Here is a 22,352-nt window from a genome sequence, read left to right on the forward strand (position 1 = left end):
AAAACATGGGCTTGCTGGGGTGGGGGGTGGGGGGTGGTCACTGCATAAAACTGCTTCCATAGAGCTGTGGTCCCCTCCTGCTGGGACCAGAGTAACCCTCGTCTCTGAAATGCCAGCGAACTCTCAGCAGTGAACGGCCTTTTGTGGCGTTTAGGCTGGCGCGGGGCTGGCCGCCAAGTGGGGGCACGCACGGGTTCTCGCCACTAACGCACAACACTGTCTGCTTATTGTGCGCTTTTCTGTGTTCCACTCTCTCGACGGCCTGCCAAACAGCATGACACATATCTGCTTCTGAAAAAGATGCCGGAGTTTGGTGTGTGTGTGTGTTTGTGTGTTTGGTGTGTGTGTGTGTTTGGTGTGTGTGTTTGGTGTGTGAGTGTGTGTGCGTGTGTGCGTGGGGAGAGAGCACGCATATACACGCACGTATGCACGCATGGGACGTTTCGGAGCCCGCACGTACTGCGAGTTTGCCTGGCGTCCATTTTCATTCCCAGAGGCTTCCGTCCCCCCACGGCACACGTACAGGGAAACGACATCACGGCACGTCCCCGGCACACGAATGCCCCTCGGGCAGCCTTCGCGTGGCACAGCAGCAGGGCCTTCTCTCTCTAGCAGGCCTAAATATAGCGAGGTGACCCACATCCCCCCCCGAGTGCTACAGGCGTCACTGTTGACAGGAAGGTGTGGTACTCATGCAGTGCCCAAAACGTCCCGGGTTCTCCTTTCTTCCACATATGCTAGTCCACTGTTACAGCCAGGCTACCATGGTCTTCCAGGTTTCTGTGCACTTTTCTGTAAGTATGGAGTTACTTTTTTGGACACTTGTTTTCTTCTGCACAAAACCAAATGTGCAAAAGTATCGATTCTGCAATTCTAAATAAATAGGCTCCTTAAAAATTCATTAACTTCATGCACTGAAAACAAGAAGGTATTAATAGCAAATGATCTCATTTAAATTTTTAATGATGTCGTTTACATATCGTGAGTCAAGACAAGCATGTGTTGATTTATTTTGTTTTTAGTGATCGATTTATTTGTTTGTTTTCGTAACTGATTCATTTGCTGCTGCAGTTCCGACTTTTGGTCAGGCACCCAAAACCTCTTTTTCAAGCTCTCAGACCTTTTGTTTGAAACTGCAATATTCACTATGCACCTCTGAAAGAAGAACTCTGGGGGTCCGCTGTGGCACGTAGTTGATCCCACAACGCACCGCAATAAGCGAGGTACCCTAGCGGGTAAAGGAATATCCATAATGCACCACGTTGCTTGGTTTGAAGGTTCGCGCACAACTTCTCTGAGGAGGACCGTGAGATGACGATAACAGAGTTTTCAGAGACCTCACTGGCCTGTTACTAACGTAAGTAGATTCACCGAAGAAATGATTTTGTTAATAACATGGGCTGGGATTCAAGTTGACTAGATCTGTTAGCTGCAAGGTCAGATCCTTTAATGTGTAAGGATTATTTTTACAAGATAGCTAGAAAGTTGGCTTCCCAACCCACCGCCTGTTTACATGACCTCAGGGACCGATGAAGACGTGGTGAGCTTAACCACCCCCCACCCACCTCTTTTTTTTGGGGGGGGGGGAGCATACAGCTCAATAAGGATGACATTCTGTAAAACCACATGACATCCCTTTGATTCTTGTAGCTAGAAAATCGTTAGTTGTTAGAATGGTCTGCTGTTCGGAAGGCTCATGTGACTCCGTCTGTGGAGACACCCAGAATGCTGCATGCTGGTTTTAGTGGACAGGACACAGGTTTGGACACAAACCTGAACTCAAACTAGGTTGGATATGTGCTTAAGGTTTAAGAAACTATCGGCCAGTTGTGCTTGGACAGCGCTTTCTGGACGTTTGTGGAGAAGATGGCCTTTGAGGGGTGGTAGAGAGAAGCGTGTGGTTACACAGAACTTTCTTCTTGACAGAAATGTTATGTTTGACCATTTTGTATTTGATTACTTTTATTTAACAAACTGGTTGGTTTATGGCCGACTTTTATATGTGACGTCTGTTGCTTTATTCACACTTTTAAGTAATTAGTTAGCTAGCTGACTGACGTAAGAAAGCTAAGCTAATTATCTCTAAGCTGACCAAATAATAAATTGCACGTAAATAGAATATATATTGTTAAAAATCTAAGCATAAACTCTTCTGTAAGCGTACTTAAATACAATTGATTCTCGCTTCGATTTGCTAGCAGCCAAACAGTGGTTCTGTTTTTTGTCAGTCACGCTAACAGATAGTGGGTGTGGCCACGGTGTCACTCCAGTCGACAGTGACCAGTAGAAAAGCAGCTTTCGCACTCAAGTGTCGATGCTGCCCACAAGGTTGACCTCAGTATGCAAGGCTAACGTGTTAACGGTGCAACAGAGGGTGGAAGCGTGGGAGGGTTAGAACATCCTGGCCAAACTTTAATAGATATTTTGCAATCAGTACATTTTTATCGTCTTTTTTTGCAAAACAAGCAATTTTATATCATTTCATATTTGAGTTTTTTAAGAAACATTTTTACTTAGCATGTGACTTTTATTGTGGTTCCAGTAGTCTTGCTCTGATAATATATTTGATTATATGGATAATACATAAGGAACTTCTGTGGGGTGTGGAGGTGGGTTAGACCTGTACTATCACTTTCTCCTCCTTTCTGTTTCTTTACCCCCCCCCCCTCTCTCTCTCTCTCTCTCTCTCTCTCTCTCTCTCTCTCTCACTCTCTCCTGCCTTCTCTCATTGGAGTTAAGCCAGTAGTGAGTGTTGTCAGTAATGGAGCATGTCTCTGCAGTGCTATCAGCCAAGGCCTCTTCTGTTTACTCAAGCTGCTATCGGCCCACATGTGCTGCCAGGCCAGGCTAGGCGCGCACACACACACACACATCACTGGGGCGGAGACTTCACCCCAGAGGAGTTGTGGTTGTGTCTCTCTCTGCCTGCCTTAGCCTGCTTTACAGTGCCAGTGCTCTCTCTCTCTCTCTCTCTCTCTCTCTCTCTAACACACATGCCGTTATTTAATATACATCCACATAGTTGCCCCCACACACTCACACTAGAGATGAACATCATTTGGCATACAAGTCTCTCTCTCTCTTTCTCTCTCACTCACACACACACACTGCTGATACTAGGCAATGGTACTACACCCAGACAATGTAAACAGCAAATTTTGCCATTGATAAATCTGAATGTTGCAACATTAGTCCAAGTTCTTGTGTCATCTATCAAACACAGCAAAGTTTTAGATGGTCATGCCTCTGGGATTATGGAGCTCTGTCCCTTATACTGTAACTACAATTTCGGCAACAACGTATTTTTTTTTAGATTCACATTTGGGTGATAGTTAGAAATTGTACAGAAACCATTATAGTTGCATTTCTATAGTTACACACCTGCTAAACACATATGGCTAAGCTGAGTAACACAAAGTGTCTCCATTTTATTAGATTTATTTTGAGAAAGTCAGTAAGAAAAATTGATTGCTCAGTAGTGTGGACTTGTTCTTTAATACATTATACACAATGCATGCATTTCTGTGCTGAAAGAATACCACTAATATATAGAATAAACAATCTGAATAAAAAATCTGTCCGACAGTCCTATAAACATGGTCAGGCTTGAACCTTTGTTCATTTATTTTGAAATCTCAATGCATTGGTCTTTTTTTGTTTTACGATCAAAAATACACCGTCTCAGCAAAGATAATTTTGCATTTGTGTGGACCCTAAACCTCTAACAACTGTGACAAAATCTGCACCCCACACCCCCCAGCAGAACTGTCCAGACAGCCACTGCAGGATGGGTATTTTTGGATGGTGGACCACTCTTGACCGAGACTGTCACGTGCGAAAACCGAAGCAACACTGCTGTGATCAGATCACGTGCAATAAAGCAGCCCCAGGCAAGCCTTGATCATGTCAGTGGTCCTCCATCTATTTAATAACCACTGGCCGCTGACCGACAGGGTGCAGGGTGGCTGAGGAGTTGTGGGTGCCAACAGATGGGGTACACCCTGCGACAGTGCAGTCGTACACTGCAGTGCTAGCATCAAGAATGCTAACAACTCGAATGTCGTCCACCGGATAGCCTTGTGCAGTTGTGCCATGCTGGGGGCTTGTAGAAGCTGATAGCAACATTAACTGGCAATATTTTTTAAAACGTGTCTGGAGGTCCCCACATAACGCAGCCACGCGTTATGAAGATCGCAGGGTTTCTTTTTCTTCTTCTTTTTTGCCCCAGGCTCAAGAAGAGAGACAGGGGCAGTTGGCCGGAGGCGGGAGGCGGGGCACGGAGGGCCCGCTCTGGAAGCCCTGTAGGGCTGGAGGTCACCATGTGCCTGATGGTGGTGGTTGTGTTTGCTAAGGGGGGGTTCCAGGCAACTTATCCTCTCTAGCCTAGTCCAGCTGTCCTCTCCCTTCCCTGGAGGAGTGAGGCATTCCTGGCAGACACACACACACACACACACACAGGCTACCTTTAAGCAGACGGCTGTTGCTCCCTGCACCATTCTCTACTTAGGTTACATGGCCTCTGCTGTGTAAAACCACAGACCTTCATTGTTGCATGTGAGCTACTACAGTCATGGGCTAATGGCTTTGATGCAGGTCTAGTATAACCCAGTCAGAAGAGTCCAAAGTATCCCAGTCAGAACAGCCTACTGTATCCCAATCAGAACAGTCCAGAGTATCCTAGTAAGACTAGCCTACTGTATCCCAGTCAGACTAGCCTACTGTATCCCAGTCAGACTAGCCTACTGAATCCCTGAATTTTTTTTCCTTATTTGGTGATGTTATATAAGTATGTAATTTTTGTGTATTTACAGGAAAATGTTATAGTAATTACAAGCTGAAGTATCAAAGGACGTTTAAAGAAAATTGAAATAAAGTTGTTTTTAAAGGCTGGATTCCTTGACACAGAGATCTTTGACTTAATAACCTTTGGTTTTAACTACAAGGCATAAATTTAAACAGGAAACCAGACAATATGTCTTGCCAGATTTTGCAGATTCTGTGGATGACCAGTTCACTTGTCATTATTTGTGTTATTCAGGAGAAAACCTTCTAACTTTACTTTTTTGTGACTGCCACTCAGAATGGACTAGCAGGTAGGTGAGGTACAAGGTGAGCCTGGTCAACTGATGAACTACAAGGTGTTTGGTGTGACACGCCGTAATGACACTCTTAGTGGAAAGCGAATAGCTGTTCACTTCAGGAGGACGACGCGCAGGCGTCGTGCGAGACGAAGGCACGGCAGGGCAGAAAAACCGGCCTACCCAGCATAAAAGTGGCCACCTGGCCATCCTTCTAGTGAGGGTAGTGTTTAACACAGCAAAGTGAGATACAGCTGCTAGACATAAAAGTGATTTGTAGCATTGTAATACCATTAGTGCTTATTTTACTGTAAATGTGAGCGCATTACGGTAACACATGTACAGATACACTCCAACCCTTATGTGACTCATTTTGTGTGTGTGTGTGTGTGTGTGTACACGTTTGCTGGGACAGACTGAAGTATGAATCTCACGCCATGATGTAGCCAAACGTGATTAAGAGCCCTTGCGGGAAAACGCTGAGAAACGGAAAGGCTCAATGTCAGGAAAGTGTGTGTGTATGTGTGTGTGTGTGCGTGTGGTGAGGGGGCTCAGGGGGGAAAACAAGGAGAAAGGAGTTATAAGTGTGTGGGCAGAGAGAATTGAAAAATGATCCCTGAAACAAACGGCAGCGCTGAAGCATTTCTACCAGTCAGTTGGACCGGGTCGAAATATTTGGTGAGTGTAAGTTTGAGAGCCCTGAAGCCAGACTGGGTGGGGTGACGCTATATCGTCTTCCAGACAGATCGTCTGTCCCAGAGTCTGACGTGGGAAAGACAACTGGCTAACTTGTAAAGCACTTGTGCTGTGGCAGGATACACACCTCACACACCTCACACACACACACACACACACACCCCTCGGACCACCTTATGACATTAGCAGACACGACTGATAGCTTTTATAAGAAGAAAACCACTAGAGGTTGCTAGAGAGCTATTGATTGATTGATTGATTGATTGATTTGCTGATTGGCTGATTATATAACATGCAAATAAATGACAGTATTCTTCCTGTTCAGCTTAAATTTCTATACTGCTTCCAGTGATCACAACAAGAACCGGAGAAGTCAGATAAGTGGCTAAAAAAATCTAAAAAAAAAACCAGAAGTTAAAATCTAAAAATATTTCTGGATTCCATCTGAACAGTGGCATGATTTATGGCAAAATAGTTGGAGCACAAGGTACATATATACATGTAAATAGCATACAAATACACATAACTGTCACGTCTGGGTGAAATTATTTGAATCTGGATGTTGAAACCACTGTCCAAGTAGCCTTGTGTTCTGTGTGTGTGCGTGTGCGCGTGCGCGCGCGCATGGGGAGAGTCGCTGTTGGACATGTGATAGCTGTAGAAAAGAACAACAGAGTAAGGCGTGTTGAAGCACGAGTGAGCGGAGAAAACAGATTTTTAATACGGAGAAAAAGAAGCCAAAAGGGCTCCGCATGTCTAAAGTGTGCCAGGGCCGTGCAGGACTCGCAGACGAGCAGCGTCAGGGAGAGATTATGAGAGCACGGTGTGGGCAGTGATGAATGCACGTGTGATTGGGATGGGGCAAGGGAGCGGGGATGGTGTGTGCACCTCAGCACACACACACTCTTACACACGCGGTCAGACACGTAGTAAACCAAGTAGCACACACCGTCTGTGATAGTCCAGCGCTCTGTGAGCACAACTGGAGTCCCCCCTCTGACCCAAACTCTTCTCTTTACACTCTTCCCCCCTCTCTCTCTCTCCCTCTGTTTTTCTCGTTTGAGAACGAGGCAATTGCTTCATAATTTATTGACGCTGCTCGCTTTGCCGATTCTCCTCGACCGATCGTTTTTTTGCGCCTCCCGTCCTGGGCTCTTTCTTGCAGTGAGATATTTGGACGTTGACCCAGCCGAAGGGGAGTGCGGCAGCCTCTTGGCAGCTGGCGGAGGCCAGGCCTGACTTGGCCGACTCCCTGGGCTTGGCTTTCGGAGCGGCCCCAAACCAGTTTGCTCTGGTTGTGTAGCCGTGAAGCGAAGGGCGGGGGGAGGAGGAGGAGGAGGAGGAGGAAGAGGAACTCCCGGACTCGGCCCTTAAAGAGGCAGTCGCGCGCGTGTATGTGGGGGGGGGTTGGTAAGTAAGAGTGACTGCAGAAGAGGGAGAAATGACTGAGACTGTTTAGCGTGACAATATGGTTGCACTTTCTGTGCTCTGTTCCTCCCTCTCTCCCTCCCTCCCTCCCTCCCTCTCTCCCTCCCTCCCTCCCTCCCTCTCTCCCTCCCTCTCTCTCTCTCTCCCTCCCTCCCTCTCTCTCTCCCTCCCTCTCTCTCTCTCTCTCTCCCTCCCTCCCTCCCTCCCTCTCTCTCTCTCTCTCTCTCCCTCCCTCCCTCCCTCCCTCTCCCTCCCTCTCTCTCCCTCTCTCTCTCTCTCTCTCTCTCTCTCTCTCTCCCTCCCTCTCCCTCCCTCTCTCTCTCATTTCCTTTCTTCCTACACCTCATTTGTCATTTCAGCAGAGGCTCGGCCTCCAGCATGAGATGAGGGCATCAAGCAAGGGAGTGAGATCGTAGTGGCGTGAGAGCAGGCGGAGAAGAAGAAGGGAAAAAGAGAGAGAGAAAGAATAAAGAGGCGAGACGGAGGGATGGAGGGAGAGTGGGAGGGAGGAAGCATGTGAGAGGAAGCATGGGGGGGGGGTGTGTGTGTGGGGGATTTCTGATTATGTAACACAGAGATGTCTTAGTTCTCTGTGCTTTGCGCTTTATTAGATTAGTGTTGATCGGGTGAACTGTGCATCCGTAACTTAATTTGCCCATGTGTGTTTCTTGCAAAAGTCTCGACTGCGACAGGAAGTCTCTAAGTGTGTGTATGTGTGCGTATGTGTTTCTGTCTGAAAGGGCGAGACGGAGCGGTGTTTTAATACCTCGTCAGAATTCTCTCATTTATTCCTGTTTATTTGCAGTATCGTATTTGTTCCGGTTTATCTTTCCAGCGAGTGGCTTTTCCTCCTGTCGGTGTCGTGTCTCTTTTCTCTCGCGTGTCTCTCTCCACCTCACTTTCTCTTTTCCATCTTGCGATAGCCATCCTCTATCTCCGAGGATGATGAGGAGGTAATTCCAGAATTTCCATATTCTCTCGCGTGTGCCCAGTCCAAACTGTTATTGGAGCTCTCCACGGAGCCACACAAAATCCTGTTGTTGATTTACTAATATGAAGACACACACACACACACACACACACACACACACACACACACTGAATAAATAAAGCTGATATTCGGGCCACAGTGTTTGAATGTGCATTGCACACTGTCCATCTGGGCACATGTTTGTTGCACTGGAATTTTCCATTACACGCAACGAGCTCGGGGACCAGCGGGGCCCCGGTGCGAGGAAGGCTACCGAGGCACGCTTGGTGAGCCCTCGGCCAGAGAGCAGCGTCGCCCCATGCTTCCGCCCATGTGCTGTTGACCGCCTGCAAACAGACAACCTGCGGAGGCCGCCCAGAACCACGCTGTCCTCGTGGTGGGGGGGAGAGAGCCAAGCGATGAGCCACCCTGCTCCTCTGACCATGCAGGGCTAGCCAGCAGCTCAGGACCCTTCCGGTCAGTTCCACGGAGCGGCTAGACAAGGAAGCCCCCCCCCCCCCCCCCCCGCCCCACACACACACACACACTTCCCATCCCCCCCATTCCCCCCAAAGATAAGCAAGGAGTCTGGAACACTAGCAATGCTGGCCTCGTCTCCTGCACGCCGTGCCAGGGTTTCCCAGGCTTTCTGCGCAGAAGCACAAGACTGTTGCAATGCACATGGTGTATGTTTGCCAGCAAAACTCCTCGCCACATGAGAGAGCGAGAGGGAGGGAGGGAGGGAGGGAGAGAGAACGAAAGAAGAGCAATCAAGCTTCAGGCCAGCGTGGTTTGGCATTATCATATATCATACTTAACTGTGAAGGATTAAAATCAGGAAAGGACTTCACTTGTATCGGACCTTTGTGTGTTTGCGTACCATGTTGTGCAAGTAAGTGTGCATTTACCGGCAGACATGTGGTACGGCATCTACAGAGGCCCAGATCTGAAAATGTCATATCATAGAGTGGCATGAGTGTTTTGAGCCGAGTGTTTTACATTTTGTTGTTCACTGTGAAGGTAAATTAAATAAATTTCCCTCAGCCAAAAAAAAACCAACAACAAAGGGTTTTCTTTAAGCTCATTAATGCATAAATTTCAAATGAAATGAAAGAATAAAAGATACAGTGATGCATATCTTTTAATCTGATATCTCTGATGGTGTGGTTTCAGTGAATCAGCTGGTTAGACAGGAATTGAGTATCTCTCTCTCTCTCTCTCTCTCTCTCTCTCTCTCTCTCAGAAATCCCTCGGGCCATGCTGATAAAGAGGTGATGGCGGCCACCGTCCTGAGCACTCTGTCCACCAGCCCCCTGGTGCTCAATGCCAGTTCTGGAGCCTCAGGTAGGTTCCCCCCCCCCCCCCCCCCCCCAGAGCTCCTCTCAGACCGTGCCTAGCAGTACCTCCTTACCCTGCGTGTCGCCATGGCAGATGCTGTTTCCATGGCTATTGTCACCACGCAGATGGCCTTCATCCCAGGCCGTTTTATTTATAGCTGCTGCCCTGTCATGCCATGGTCTGGTCATGCCGACATTATTGCCTGTAACCAAGCGAGTTTCTCCTGTCCGTCTGTGCATCCCTTCATCTATTCGTTTCTCTTTCAACAGCGTAAGGGTCAGCACAGTGTCATATGCTGTAATGCAAGCATCCATGCACAGGATGGTGGCACCCTTAAGTGCCATGCCCAAGGTTAGCGGTCACTGGTCTTTTTAACGTGTCAGCGGAGTGTGTAAGTGGTGTGTTTCTACAAGCTCAGGTCAGCTCCGAGCTGGGGGAAGGGCCGGCAGTAACGCGTCACGCGCGTCACCTCCGACGCCGCGAGCCGTGCGCTTTCATTCTCAACTATAAATGCTGCGGTCTTCGCCACCCGATGCTGAAAACTAATTTTAAATCTTCAGTTAGTTTAGTACTTGATTACCGGAGCCAGACTCACTGTGCATATCTGAAGCATGAGACTTTTTGGAATTTCTGCTCATTGCTTCAGCCAGAAACTACTTGGGGATACCATCTCTGACACACTGTCCCTTCTGCACAGTGCAAAGGAACTGGCGTAGCAAAACCGTTCCGAATTCTTTTGGAGAGGAATGGAATTACCAGAAATATTATTCCCCAGATGAATTGTTTCCATTCTCCTCTCCACACCAAACCCATATCGTCCTGTTTGCAGTCCTGACTCTGTGATGCCTGTCGACGCCCCTCATGCGGAGGCGTTTTGAGAGTTGTGCAGGCAGGTTCCACGGCCTGGAGCCTGATCCGGAGACTAGCCGGCGTGGATTTAAAAAAAAAAAATAATAATAATCTCCTCCAGAACACTAGAACGCTACCGTGCTCTGCCCGCAGGTTCAGTTCCAGAAGCGGCCAGCAGAGGGTGGAAGGAGAGCTTATCGGCTAGCTACAGCAGCTCCACCAGCGGCAACTGGAGCTGGGATGCCAGCGACCAGTCGGTGCCCTCCACGCCGTCCCCGCCCCTTTCCAATGATGTCATCAAGAGCTTCTTGCTCTCCTCGCAGGGGGAGGACAGCATCGAGGAAGCTGAGAGCACGCACTTCCCGTTTGAGGACCCCATCCCCCGGAAACGAAAGGTAGGTGGCAGCGGAATCACCGGAGGTCTAGCACGGTCGGTCGCACTAGTAACACACACCTGTTAACAAACCCCCCGAGGCTCACCACACAGTGAAAGCCAGGGGGTGGTGCGGCACACGAGGGTAAAGTCATCCTATAAGGATACGAGCAGCCCCATTAGTTAACCACGGACACTGTAGAGGTCTTGCCACGGCAGAAGGTGACGGAGCTCTGTGACCGGCGCGTTCCCCGACTAGACGTTCCAACCACGGCCAGGTGCGAAGTCCCCGCACCATAACTGTAAGTCCACCCAGCGTGTCCCTATAGAAGCATGACCTACAGATGGACCCAGAGTACAACTGTGCGGAACCCCGCGCTGTCACAGAGCAATTTGCTCGACCTGTCAAGAAGCATTTCTGCACCGTGATTTAGCCGCATCCCACCAAACCCCTGGCCCTGCCATAGGGGGTCCTGTCCCCCCTCACACCTTTAAGAAGAATGGCTTGATTTCTCTCATTCCACCCTGTTCCGTTTGTTTCCTCTTTATTTATTTTTTTTGTATATGGAGTCGTTCCAAGACACGGATGTGGTGTCAGGGTCAGGAAGCTGTTGCTTTTGGCTGTCCTCCCCTGACCACTGAGTCATGGAAGAAGTGGCAGCATTGCATTAAGTGAAGTGTGTGTGTGTGTGTGTGTGTGTGTGTGTGTGTGTGTGGAAAATGAGGCAGCAACAAGCAGGAGGGCAATATCTGAAAATACACAGCGAATTAAAGTAATATGGAAGGATAGAAAAGCCCTGACATATGGCCACACTCGTGAGAGTTGGGGTCAGGGAGAACATGGCCGACAGCGAGCCACCTGTGGTCTTTCCCTCTATAACGCTTGAGTACATCAGGAGAGTCTCCTCGTCACAAGCCAAAGGAGACTAGTTGGATAGACTGGTTAGAGAATAGTTAGACTAGTGAGGCTAGTTAGAGAGACTAGTTAGACAGGCTAGTTAGACTAGTTATAGAGGCTAGTTAGTTAGATTAGTTAAATAGGCTATTTAGACTAGTTAGAGAGACTAATTAGACTAGTTATAGAGACTAGTTAGATAGGCTAATTAGACTAGTTATAGAGACTAGTTAGAGAGGCTAATTAGAGAGACTCGTTAGACTAGTTATAGAGGCTAATTAGACTAGTTATAGAGACTAGTTATAGAGGCTAATTAGAGAGACTAGTTAGAGAGGCTAATTAGACTAGTTATAGAGGCTAGTTAGTTAGATTAGTTAAAGAGGCTATTTAGACTAGTTAGAGAGACTAATTAGACTAGTTATAGAGACTAGTTAGAGGCTAATTAGACTAGTTAGAGAAGCTAATTAGAGAGACTAGTTAGACTAGTTAGAGAGGCTAATTAGACTAGTTATAGAGACTAGTTAGAGGCTAATTAGACTAGTTATAGAGACTAGTTAGAGAGGCATTAGAGAGACTAGTTAGAGAGGCTAATTAGACTAGTTATAGAGGCTAGTTAGTTAGAGAGGCTATTTGGACTAGTTATAGATACTAATTAGAGAGGCTAGTTACACTAGTTATAGAGGCTAGTTAGACTAGTTAGAGAGGCTAGGTAGAGAGACTAATTAGAGAGCCTAGTTAGAGAGGCAATTTAGACTAGTTATAGAGGCTAGTTAGTTAGATTAGTTAGAGAGGCTATTTGGACTAGTTATAGATACTAATTAGACAGGCTAGTTACACTAGTTATAGAGGCTAGTTAGACTAGTTAGAGAGGCTAGGTAGAGAGACTAGTTAGAGAGGCTAGTTAGTTAGACTAGTTAGAGAGGCTAATTAGAGAGACTAGTTAGACTAGTTAAAGCTCTGCAGAATGGCCTCCTGACGGCCTGCCATTCACCAAAACCATGTTGGGAAATAGTCACAAAACATTTACATTTACATCTGGGTTTTTTGAGCCAATGGATGTATGAGTGGTAGTTACGAGTCTGTGTGGTTTTAATTTACGTTGGATGAATTATCCCTTCTGTACAAATACTTACGTGAGTGGGAACATTTGTTTGTTTCTCCTTATGCAGAAAGCCGAAAATTATGAATAGAATCTTTCTGTATTGAATGGAAAGGAGCGCCTGAAGAATAGTAACAAAATCCAGCAAAACTTGAACAGAGGCAATTTCATGCATCTCACTTGACCATGAAACCATGCATTTATGCCATGGTAGTTTCATTCAAACCATGGTAGTTTCATTCAAACCATGGCTGATTTGCTGAAGTTCTTGTGCCTCTAGCAAATTATATACAGTGTCACAGGTTGAACACAAAAGAATGATTCCATTTAACAATGACTGTTAGTGTCTGTAAAGGGTTAAGTTCATCAACCTAGAGGAACCAGTTTGTGCGCGCTCTCTCCCTCTCTCTGCTGTGGCTGAACCATGGCTCAGATACACACCCACTCACTTTCTCCAGTCCTAACCAAGCAGGCCAAGGCATGCCTTTTTGCCTCAGTGGGACGCTGGGAAATCAGCTAATCCTGGCTCCTCCCCGCGGCCGCTCAGCCAAAACTTAGGTTACTCTTGCGACGTCCCCACCTGCGTCCTGAAAGCGCTACACGCCGCGCCTCGGACGTTGCTGGCTCTCCGACGCCGTCCCGCTTGGTGGAGCTGCACTCCCTCCTCCAGGGGCCCTGAGGAAGATCCAGGAAGCGCAGGGAGGCGGGGGCCACGCACACGTGGAGCGGCGGGCGTGAACACCTCTCGCACAAAGCTTGCTGTTCCTACCTGTGGGCTTGAACTCTGTGTGTTTGACGAACGTGTTTGGTTTGGAATTCTGGGCCTGGGCTCCCAACTGGGAGGCAGTAGTAGGCTGATTACATAAGAGCCATGAGAAAGGCTTGTGTGCAGTGAACTGGGACAGGACTTGCATAATCAGACCTTCATAATGATTAATGGTGGCCATACTGGCTAGATGGGGTTGGGGGCTCTCTCTCTCTCTCTCTCTGAGTGTATTTAAATCCTTTATATGTTCTTCCTTTTCTGCATTTAAATGGCTGGGAGGATTATGACTGAATGCCAAGTCATCCTGAGGGGAAGTGTAATATTTGCTTCTGGTCTTTTATAACCCTTCTCTGAGCTTTGATCAGTACCTTATGACATACTAACTTTTAATAGACAAAAACGCTTTAAAAAAAAATCTCCAAAGGTTCTTCTTTCTTTCTTGGCCTCCTTCTTGCTAGCAAAAGTGTATTTCACAAGTTTAGCCAGTAGCTAACAACGCACAAGTGCCGTTTGTACGGACCTCCCCCGAGGTTTCCAGAGGGCCCAGGGGACGTCCCTTCCGAGGGGCCCACCTTGACACTCCTCTCTCTGCTCCTTCTCCTGCGTGCACTCCAGAACTCCATGAAGGTGATGTTCAAGTGTTTGTGGAAGAACTGTGACAAGGTGCTCAGCACCTCCTCAGGAATCCAGAGGCACATTCGCACCATGCATCTGGGGTAGGTACAACACACACGCACCCGCGCGCACACACACACATACACACACCACAAATGCACAAGCAAAGCAGGAGACCAAGCGTGCCCACGGGGCCAACTCCCTAACGGACAGCCGTGGTCAGCCGCGGGTAGTTTCCTTAGCACTTTCCGTTGGCTTTGTTTGGAAGGACTCCAGCCCAAACACGACGTGGTGTGCTGGCTTAACGCAGCTGTTCCACCAGCGCTGTAATAGCCAGTGGGATGTATGGCGCACAGGTAGAAGTGGGCTGCCGTCAGTATGGTTGGAGGAGGGAGATGTAGAACATCCTTTAGGATGTAGTTCGTCCCTGTCCACTGTGGCTCTCTGCTTACAGAGACCCATTAAGAAGAGCAAAGGCCAGATAAGTATAAAAAAAACATTCTGATGGTAGTAGCCAGAGGGTTTTTATAGCCTCCTGTTGCTATCCAAAGCCTTTCTCCTCAGGTTTTTGGCGTACACACAACCGTGTGATCACCACTGCCCCCTGCTGACCGACTAGTGACCAGAAGCAAAATATTAGTGAAATGACCAGACGTTAACCAGGTTTGGGATTTGGGAAACTGAAAGTTAATTGTGCTTTTTTTTTTTTTTTTTTTCTTGACAATTTCTCTTTGGTTGTCTTCCCTGGTATAACGACACACTTTGAGCACTCAACTGATAAAAATTAAAATAATTCAATATTATTCCAGTTCTGATTTCTAACTTCTGAATTAATCCTCAACCCATATTTTGTTTACACACCAGTTTTAATCAGTCTTTTCTAAGCATGTGTGCCCTCCCAAACAGGAAATTAATGAAAACTATATAACCTTTTTAAATTTTATTTTACAATTTTTTTGTATAACTTTTTTTGTTCTGGGATATCAATTAAAATATTAAAAATATTTATATATCAACATTCACTGTTTATATACCCAAACTGTTTCTATACATAAACCATTAGATTAAAATACCTTTAAGATAATACAAGACTATGCATGTTTAAGAGAAACATGCATTCAGTCAGGTGTGTTCAAACTTTTGACTGCTACTGTATGTCAGTATTAATGTGGTTGGTGCTGTTTTTGTGTGTGTGCGTGTGTGAAGGCGGAACGGCGATTCCGACCTCAGTGACGGTGAGGAGGATTTCTACTACTCCGAGATCGAGGTGAACGTGGACACTCTGTCCGAAGGCCTCTCCAACCTCACGCCCACTTCCCCCACCACTGCCGGACCGCCCCCTGTCTTCCCCCTAGCCAGTGACGTGCCGCGATCGGAGCCTGCCCACATGAGCCCGCTCAGCCAATCGGCACCCTCCACACTGTGCCACATCCGCACTGACCACGCCTATCAGGTAGCTTTCGTCTTCTTCGCGCTTGTGTACGTATGCCCTGAGTCACTGCTCGTAGGTCAGCGCTAACAGGCTAGCAGTGCAGTGAGACCCACGCTACAGGCCTTTAACACCCTCCGAGCTTCCTCCACGCACAAGTCCTTTTCTTGTTGAGCCGGTTTTGACTTGTTCGCACAAAAAAAAAAATGCTAATGCAATGATGCGCTCGGGGGACAGTTTTTTTTTTTTTTTTTTGCAAGAGCCTGTTCCTATGGCAACCTTTTCTCAGCGCGATCAGCCCGAGTCACCCGCGGCGTGGCCGGCACGCGCTGGTGCGCTCACGTGTCTGGCGGTGTGGCGCCAGTTGGAGGCTCCCCCATGCAGCTCACATCGCCACGCCCACTCGGCTGCGCCCCGCCTCCTGAGCGCTGCGAGGAGCAGGGAAGGTACGGCCCGCCGCTGGGCCCCGGGCCCCGGGCCCCTCTCCCTGGCTCTGCTAGCGCAGCCTCTCACTAGAGCGCTGTTTTCCAGGCCACTGCTCCCGTCAACATTCCCAGCGTGTCCTCGGAGCTACCCCACAGCCAGAGTGCCATCAGCGTCTCCTGGCAGTCGCCTCCGGTCATCTTTAAAGGCCCTCCGGTGAGAACGCTCCCCATACATCCTCCCTGCTTGATTCATTCATTTCTAGAGCGTGTTTGCTTCCGAGCTGCGTCCCTGACGGCTTTCACTTGTCACATTTCAAATCTGTCAAATAATTAAAATTGTTTATTTATATAATAGTCTTGCTTTGTAATTTTCATATCCCTCTTGAAGTTTGTCTCCGTTTTGCCAAATTTCCATAAACTTCAGACCCCTTTTGAGTCAACTGAGGCATCATTAGGTGAACTTGGTAGATGGTCTACACACTGAGCTAAACCAGAAGTCATTAGATTTTAAGATAATAACCTTTATATACTTTATTTTGTTTTTGTGTCTTCTAAATCTGTAGTAAGATGAACAGATTTCTACAGGTGAATAAATAGCTTCGTATTTGGGCCTGTATATTGCTTTTCAGAGTTATATTGATTTAGCGTCACGTATATCCTGGAAAAGATTTATTTATTAGCCTGATTTATATAGATCGGTGCTGAGTTTCTTTTTAATGAGTCGAATAATTCAACAACAACAAAAAAAGTTTGAGTAGTTTGTTCTTTGCTGCTCAAAGCTAAAAAAGGCAGGTCTCCTGTATAAACGCCTCACCAGGCATTCTGCTGTTGCAGGCTTTTTGCAAATGTCCCTTGCATCACCCCATGTCCTCTGAGCCTGTGGGGGCTTTTCAGCTCCTACACGGCTTCCTGTTTCCTGTCACGCATTCTCTTGCAAATGACATAGCAGAGCGCGGCTCCGGCATGTCATAACGAACGATGCGTTTTGGCATCGGCCGTCACCTCGCCTTGGCTTCCTCGGCCTCACTGCACGTAACAGCGAAACAGTGAAGCTTCCCACATTGATGCCAGAAGTGAATCCAAGGCTGACCCGACCACACGGACCAAAAACCCCGCTGGACTTTTGGCATGCCCCAGCTCGGACCTGACAAGGCCCCTGCACACGAGAGAGTTTGAAAATTTGGAATGCATGTAAGCAATGAGCTGACATGTGCGAAAACCACCAATCTCGACACCAGCCGGCCGCGGCGCTCCCCTAAACCGCAGACAGCCCTCGGAGGCTGCTGTGCTGATGCACGACCACTTTTTTCCATGATGTCGTTTTGCACGGACTTTGATTGGAGGAAAAATCCCTTAGACTGCAGATAGGCGCCGCCCCCAGGAGTTGGTGATGTCTGCTGCCGTGCACGGTTTGCACGGCACTTTGATTGAAAGTGGGAGGCCGAACGGTGGAAGGAGCCATACAGCGGACTGGAGCCGCTCTGTAGAATGTTTCGCTGCACAAGATGCACGCTTTTCCTGTTGGCAACTGAAGGGAGGACGTGAAGATAAAGGACACCGTGTTTTAGGAGTTAGAACAGCGTGTTTCTTAAATCGGATTCAGTGTGAGAACATCAAAGGAAAACTGTGCACAGAATGCGTCTCTGCAGACATCAGTGGGTTGGGCTCACACCTTTGCTCTTTAACCTTTGCTCTTTAACCTTTACTGTTCCTGCAGGGCGCAGTGACCCATATCCGCACCGTAAGCAATGGGGAGAAGAGGCAGCCGGCCACACACACCCCCATCGGCAAGACACACGCCACCAACATGTCAACACCTAAACCTACCACTGGAACCAGGTATAGCCTGTGAGTGAGAGGGAGTGTAGACTCATTTGTGTTGGGCTATACATATCTATGCGTTTGTGATGGCCTTTTTTGGTGGGGGATATTCGCATATTTTTGGCCCGTTTATTCCACATGCTCATACAGTTCTTATCATATGTCCTTTTATCCAGGAAACCCCGTGGGGAGGCCAAGAAGTGTCGCAAGGTGTATGGGATGGAGAAGAAAGATTTGTGGTGTACGGCATGTCGCTGGAAGAAAGCCTGCCAGCGCTTCACTGACTGAGCTTTTCCTTTCTAGCCAAATGGACTCTTCCAACACCAGTGTTTCACTGATTCTTATCTCACCCCCCCCCACCCCCCCCAAGTGCCCCAGAATGGACTCTTCCTTGCAGCGGAGCCACGGAAGGGGTGAGGTAAGGGGCTTTTCTGGGATGTGGCCATTTCAGGGGGTACTGTGTGGCCTCCTCACCACAGCCAACAGTGGAACACATTTCACTCTAATAAAACCTGCAAAAAAAAATAACAACAGAAAAAAAAGATAAAAACAAGAAAAAAGGAAAACGTTGCAGAAAAACAGAATATATTGGCTTTCGCAGCACTACTCTGAGGCAAGACCTTTTTTTCTTTATAAATCAAGGGGAAAAAATCAGAAAAACAGTTGATTCAGAAGTTTAAGATCCTTTTTTTCGTATGTTGCATGTATTCATTGGATGGAGGCAGTTAAAGATTTCTCAATGACTTATGAGTGTGGCAGACTTTATATAATTCTTTCTGGGCGAACAATGTAAGCTATTTTTGTACTAAGCTGTTTTTGAGCAGTTTGGCCTTGTTACCTTTGGTTTAACCTCTGAAATCGCTCCGAACCAGCGGCAGGTTTACTTGGATAGCCTTCTTCAGAACCGTCTCTCTCTTTCTTACGCAAACTTTGTTTTTAACCAAAGGAATCAGTCTCTCTGAGCACAGGTCCAGGATTTTTGTCTTTCTGGACGTTGTTCTTTATTGTATTTTACCTGACAAAAACCGATTTACACGAACTCGTTGTATTGAATCTTACCAAGATCACAGCTATCATGTCATGGGGAGCAGATAATGCATGCACACACGCTTTATAGCTTTAAGCACGACATGGAAATAGCCTTGTGGGTTTTTTTTCCCAATCTTGCTTCAGCAAACCCTCAAATCAGTATACTTAGTATTTTACTCAGTCTTGACACCTCCAAACGGATATGCACCTTTTTTGGAGTGCTCTCACTCCAACACAAGTTTGCTATGATGTCGAAATGTGAATCTCAGTGCTCCTGAACGCCTGGCTCATTTTCTGATGGATTTTGCACCAGCCATTTAGTTCTTGTAACATGAAGAGAAAATCTAGATTTTGACTTTTTTTTCCCCCCTTTCTTTGATAAATGGGTATTTTTGTATCGATCCGCAGTATTACTTTATTCAATGCGCTCAATTTCGCTGCCCGTTCGATGCTTACAGGTGTCGCTCGTCCTGGGAATCGGATTCCGGGGAACGTGCGCGTCGGTCCGCTGCGGACCGAACCTCGTGCACTTTTTTTGGGGTGGGGGTGGGGGTGGGACGGGACGCAACTCTGTCCCGTGCAGATGTACGTTTTCCGTCGAGGTTTGCAGAGGAACTTGCTGGCTGATGCGAATCAAAGCTTTCTTCCCTCCAGAAATTATTTGCTTCCCACACCTTGGTCACAGCCACGCGGAGTTAGTGAAGCGTGGCGTCTCGGCTCGTCAGCACGTAGGAGAAAAGGCGTCTGGTGTTTCTCCTGTCCTACACCGTTATACCGGCTCCCGAAATGTAGGCTCTGCCGTAGGGTTCACTGTGTTAGCCCTTCTATCCTTGTCGTTCCCTCACTCGCACCTGCGCTGGCGGTCCGACCCAGTACGGCCGGAAAAAATGACTGTTCACACATGTACACACACAAGAACTGTTGCCATGTTACCTGACCCCGCCGCGCACGTCGTCGTTGACTTAGTCAGAGCTCTCGTTCGCGGCCTGTAGCTGATGAACTCTTTGAATGAGATTTATTACAATAAAGGCAGGACAACTGTAGAATAGGCCCGCCGGAACACGGGCAAGGTGGAAGCACAGTCCGCGTTCAGCTGTGAATCGTGAATAAAAGACAATCAGGGGTTAAATTATGTAGGCGGACCCAGACGGATTACCATTGGCTGTTTCCCTTGACTACCAGGCATTCTGTCCAATCAAAGCTCACAGCTCAACTCCGTCTCTCACTGTGTTCCGGAAACAAAGAGAGCGGGTCCCTCTGGTGGTTATAAAACTTCACTAAGTGCCAATGAGAAGAACAACAGGGGGGAAATATGAAAGGAATTGCACTAACTTGTACTGCACAAAAATGTATTTTTATGTGGCATTTTTATATGCATAAATTGAAGTTGAAAAAAAAAGTTTTATGGTCGTACAGTTTTGGTTTCAAAATATCGGGTCAGGTATTGGGCCTGCCCCAACAATAAGCTTTCTTGGCGGTACTTATGGCATCGCGCTCAGTTAGGGCCTGATACCACAGGCCCACTCACTTCACGGATTGACCCAAATTTCAATCTCCACGTAGACTGCTCGTGTCTGCAATGTCACTGCCTTCGCTTCTAGTCTCTGGAAAGACCCGTGCTCACTGATTACCCCAAGTTCTGAGACGTCCTTATCTTCTCTTTGTAGCGCATGCCAATACTGATCTCTTCGTGAGAAATCTTCCGTCAGTTTTGGCCTCCCTCAGTAAGGAATCAGAAATCTTCTGGTGGGTCGATCGCTGCTTTGCCAGGTCACGGTGCCGCAATCACCAGCCGGAACTGGGGACCTGAGCCATCGTCCACCTCTGCTGCGGTTGTGCATGGTGGCAAACCCAAGAAGATGGAGATGAGGGCAAGCAGCAGAACCGTTCAGCATTTGATACTTTCCCCCGTATGTCCTCCTCTCTCACGTCCTTGGAGGACTGCAGATTCAGATCATAGATGGATTATGGATGGACCTCGTTGCCCAGGGGTCGCCCAGACATGGCGCCCTCCGTATTTCTTCAGATCGGTTTAGTCAGGCTCCACGTGTGAGCTCAGCAGAAGACAGCTTTGAGCGAAATCTCAGAAGCAGCTCTCAGGCACGTGGTCTCTCAGGGAAAAGGAGAAGGAAGCACGAGGCAGTGACACTCCAGCATATGCAAGTAGTACGTTCAGGTTCGGAAACCTGACCATGCAGTCATCCACAGCGTTTGTCTCTTTTATATTTCAGCTCCTTCGCCGTGGCTTCGTGTTATGTAAAATGGAAACTTTTTTTTTTTTTTAAAGTTGTAAGATAAGTTTTTCCTATTTTCTTTTTTTTTTCTAAGATGATAACATGTAAATATTCAACATATATGATGGGTTTAAGGGGAGCTGGTGGGGGAAAAGCAATGATGAATGTAAAATCTACAAAAACACCTGTAAACTGTCATTGTTGATGAAGCTGCTTTCTGGAAGATCTGCAAGACCATTCATTCCCAATTCACACTAAAATTACCAGTAAAAATGCCTTTTGCACGGCTCAACACGTTTTGACTCATTGGAGAGGGAATGGTTTTGATTTTTTTGCACGTACGAGGCAGTGTTTCAAATCTCACAGAAAGCAGCTTAAACTTTTCATCACCCACACTGCATTATGCACACTTTCATATTCTTATTTTAGCATAGCAGTAGTCAGAACCAATCAGTGTTTCTCTTCCGTTGTTTTTAATCAGTTGAAATGCTTTAAATTTGTACGTACTCATTTTTTTTCCTCCAAATACGATTTTTCCTGTATCCGTAAGTCCAAGTATCTGCTTGTGTACTATAGTTAGGCAGGGGTATCTTAAACTGGTGAGGTCGTTTTTCCGCACAGTTTAAGCCCTGCCCTGCACATTCCGACAGACTGCGGGATTTGTGTTTCGTCTGCCTTGTTTCAGCTTCAACGACTGCTCGTCAGTCTTTACCCAGGAAATTAAGCTAAATCCCCAATAAATGTGCAGCTTCACGCATCTCTCCTGCTTTTTCTTTGACCTTTTTCCATGTTCCAGTGTGAAGCATAACAAAGAGCAAAATCAGACTCCTGCGTAATAAGGAAAACAAATCTGCATCCGTTTTAAATGACAGCTTTACTGAGTGCGCAGTCCTGCTTCATCTTTTTGCTGTTTCAGTCCTGTACTTGGCGTATCATGACCCAGTTTGCCTTCCTTGGAAACAGCTCTTCGTTGCTGTTTTTAGCTCCTTTGATTGAGATTTTCTGCATGTCCAGTGCCACCTGGGTACTGTGTCTCTCACTTTATTGGAAACGTGATTGTGAAGCAGAGGGTGGAACGAGTGAGCAAACGGGTGGAGATGTAGCCGATGTCTGATCAGCTCCACAAGGAAAATATGATTTGTATAAATGTAACATGATGGAAAGACATTAAATGTGGATTTAGAAGGACCTGCATTTCAGTGGGTTTTTATTACATCACACCTCCATGTTCGGTTTGTCTTTTACATGAGTACGAAAACAAAATCATCGGTATATAGTACAGGATATTCACCCCAAACACTACAATT

General features: G+C 47.1%; 1 protein-coding gene and 1 long non-coding RNA gene across 5 annotated transcripts in view; both read left to right on the forward strand.

Annotated features, from left to right (window-relative positions):
* The window catches only part of slc2a4rg (SLC2A4 regulator), a 40,384-nt gene extending 18,151 nt beyond the window's left edge, over positions 1 to 22,233 (forward strand). The window contains exons 3-9 of one of the 4 annotated variants that reach the window (XM_035522631.2): positions 9,416 to 9,516; positions 10,513 to 10,754; positions 14,108 to 14,208; positions 15,314 to 15,560; positions 16,068 to 16,175; positions 17,679 to 17,809; positions 17,959 to 22,233. In XM_035522631.2, coding sequence (XP_035378524.1) covers positions 9,416 to 9,516; positions 10,513 to 10,754; positions 14,108 to 14,208; positions 15,314 to 15,560; positions 16,068 to 16,175; positions 17,679 to 17,809; positions 17,959 to 18,070 — 1,042 coding nt within the window. In that variant the 3' untranslated portion in view covers positions 18,071 to 22,233. The remainder of the gene's footprint in view (positions 1 to 9,415; positions 9,517 to 10,512; positions 10,755 to 14,107; positions 14,209 to 15,313; positions 15,561 to 16,067; positions 16,176 to 17,678; positions 17,810 to 17,958) is intronic. The other 3 variants (XM_035522632.2, XM_035522633.2, XM_081706674.1) reach the window with 3 other exon arrangements.
* On the forward strand, positions 54 to 7,275 carry LOC113576379 (uncharacterized). Its single transcript, XR_003410505.3, has 3 exons — positions 54 to 794; positions 1,278 to 1,357; positions 4,229 to 7,275. It is a non-coding gene; the product is annotated as an uncharacterized LOC113576379 (long non-coding RNA).
* Positions 22,234 to 22,352: the final 119 nt, after the last annotated feature.

The sequence above is a fragment of the Electrophorus electricus genome, chromosome 24 (assembly GCF_041902795.1).
Source record: "Electrophorus electricus isolate QZ-2024a chromosome 24, ASM4190279v1, whole genome shotgun sequence".
Lineage (NCBI taxonomy): Eukaryota > Metazoa > Chordata > Actinopteri > Gymnotiformes > Gymnotidae > Electrophorus > Electrophorus electricus.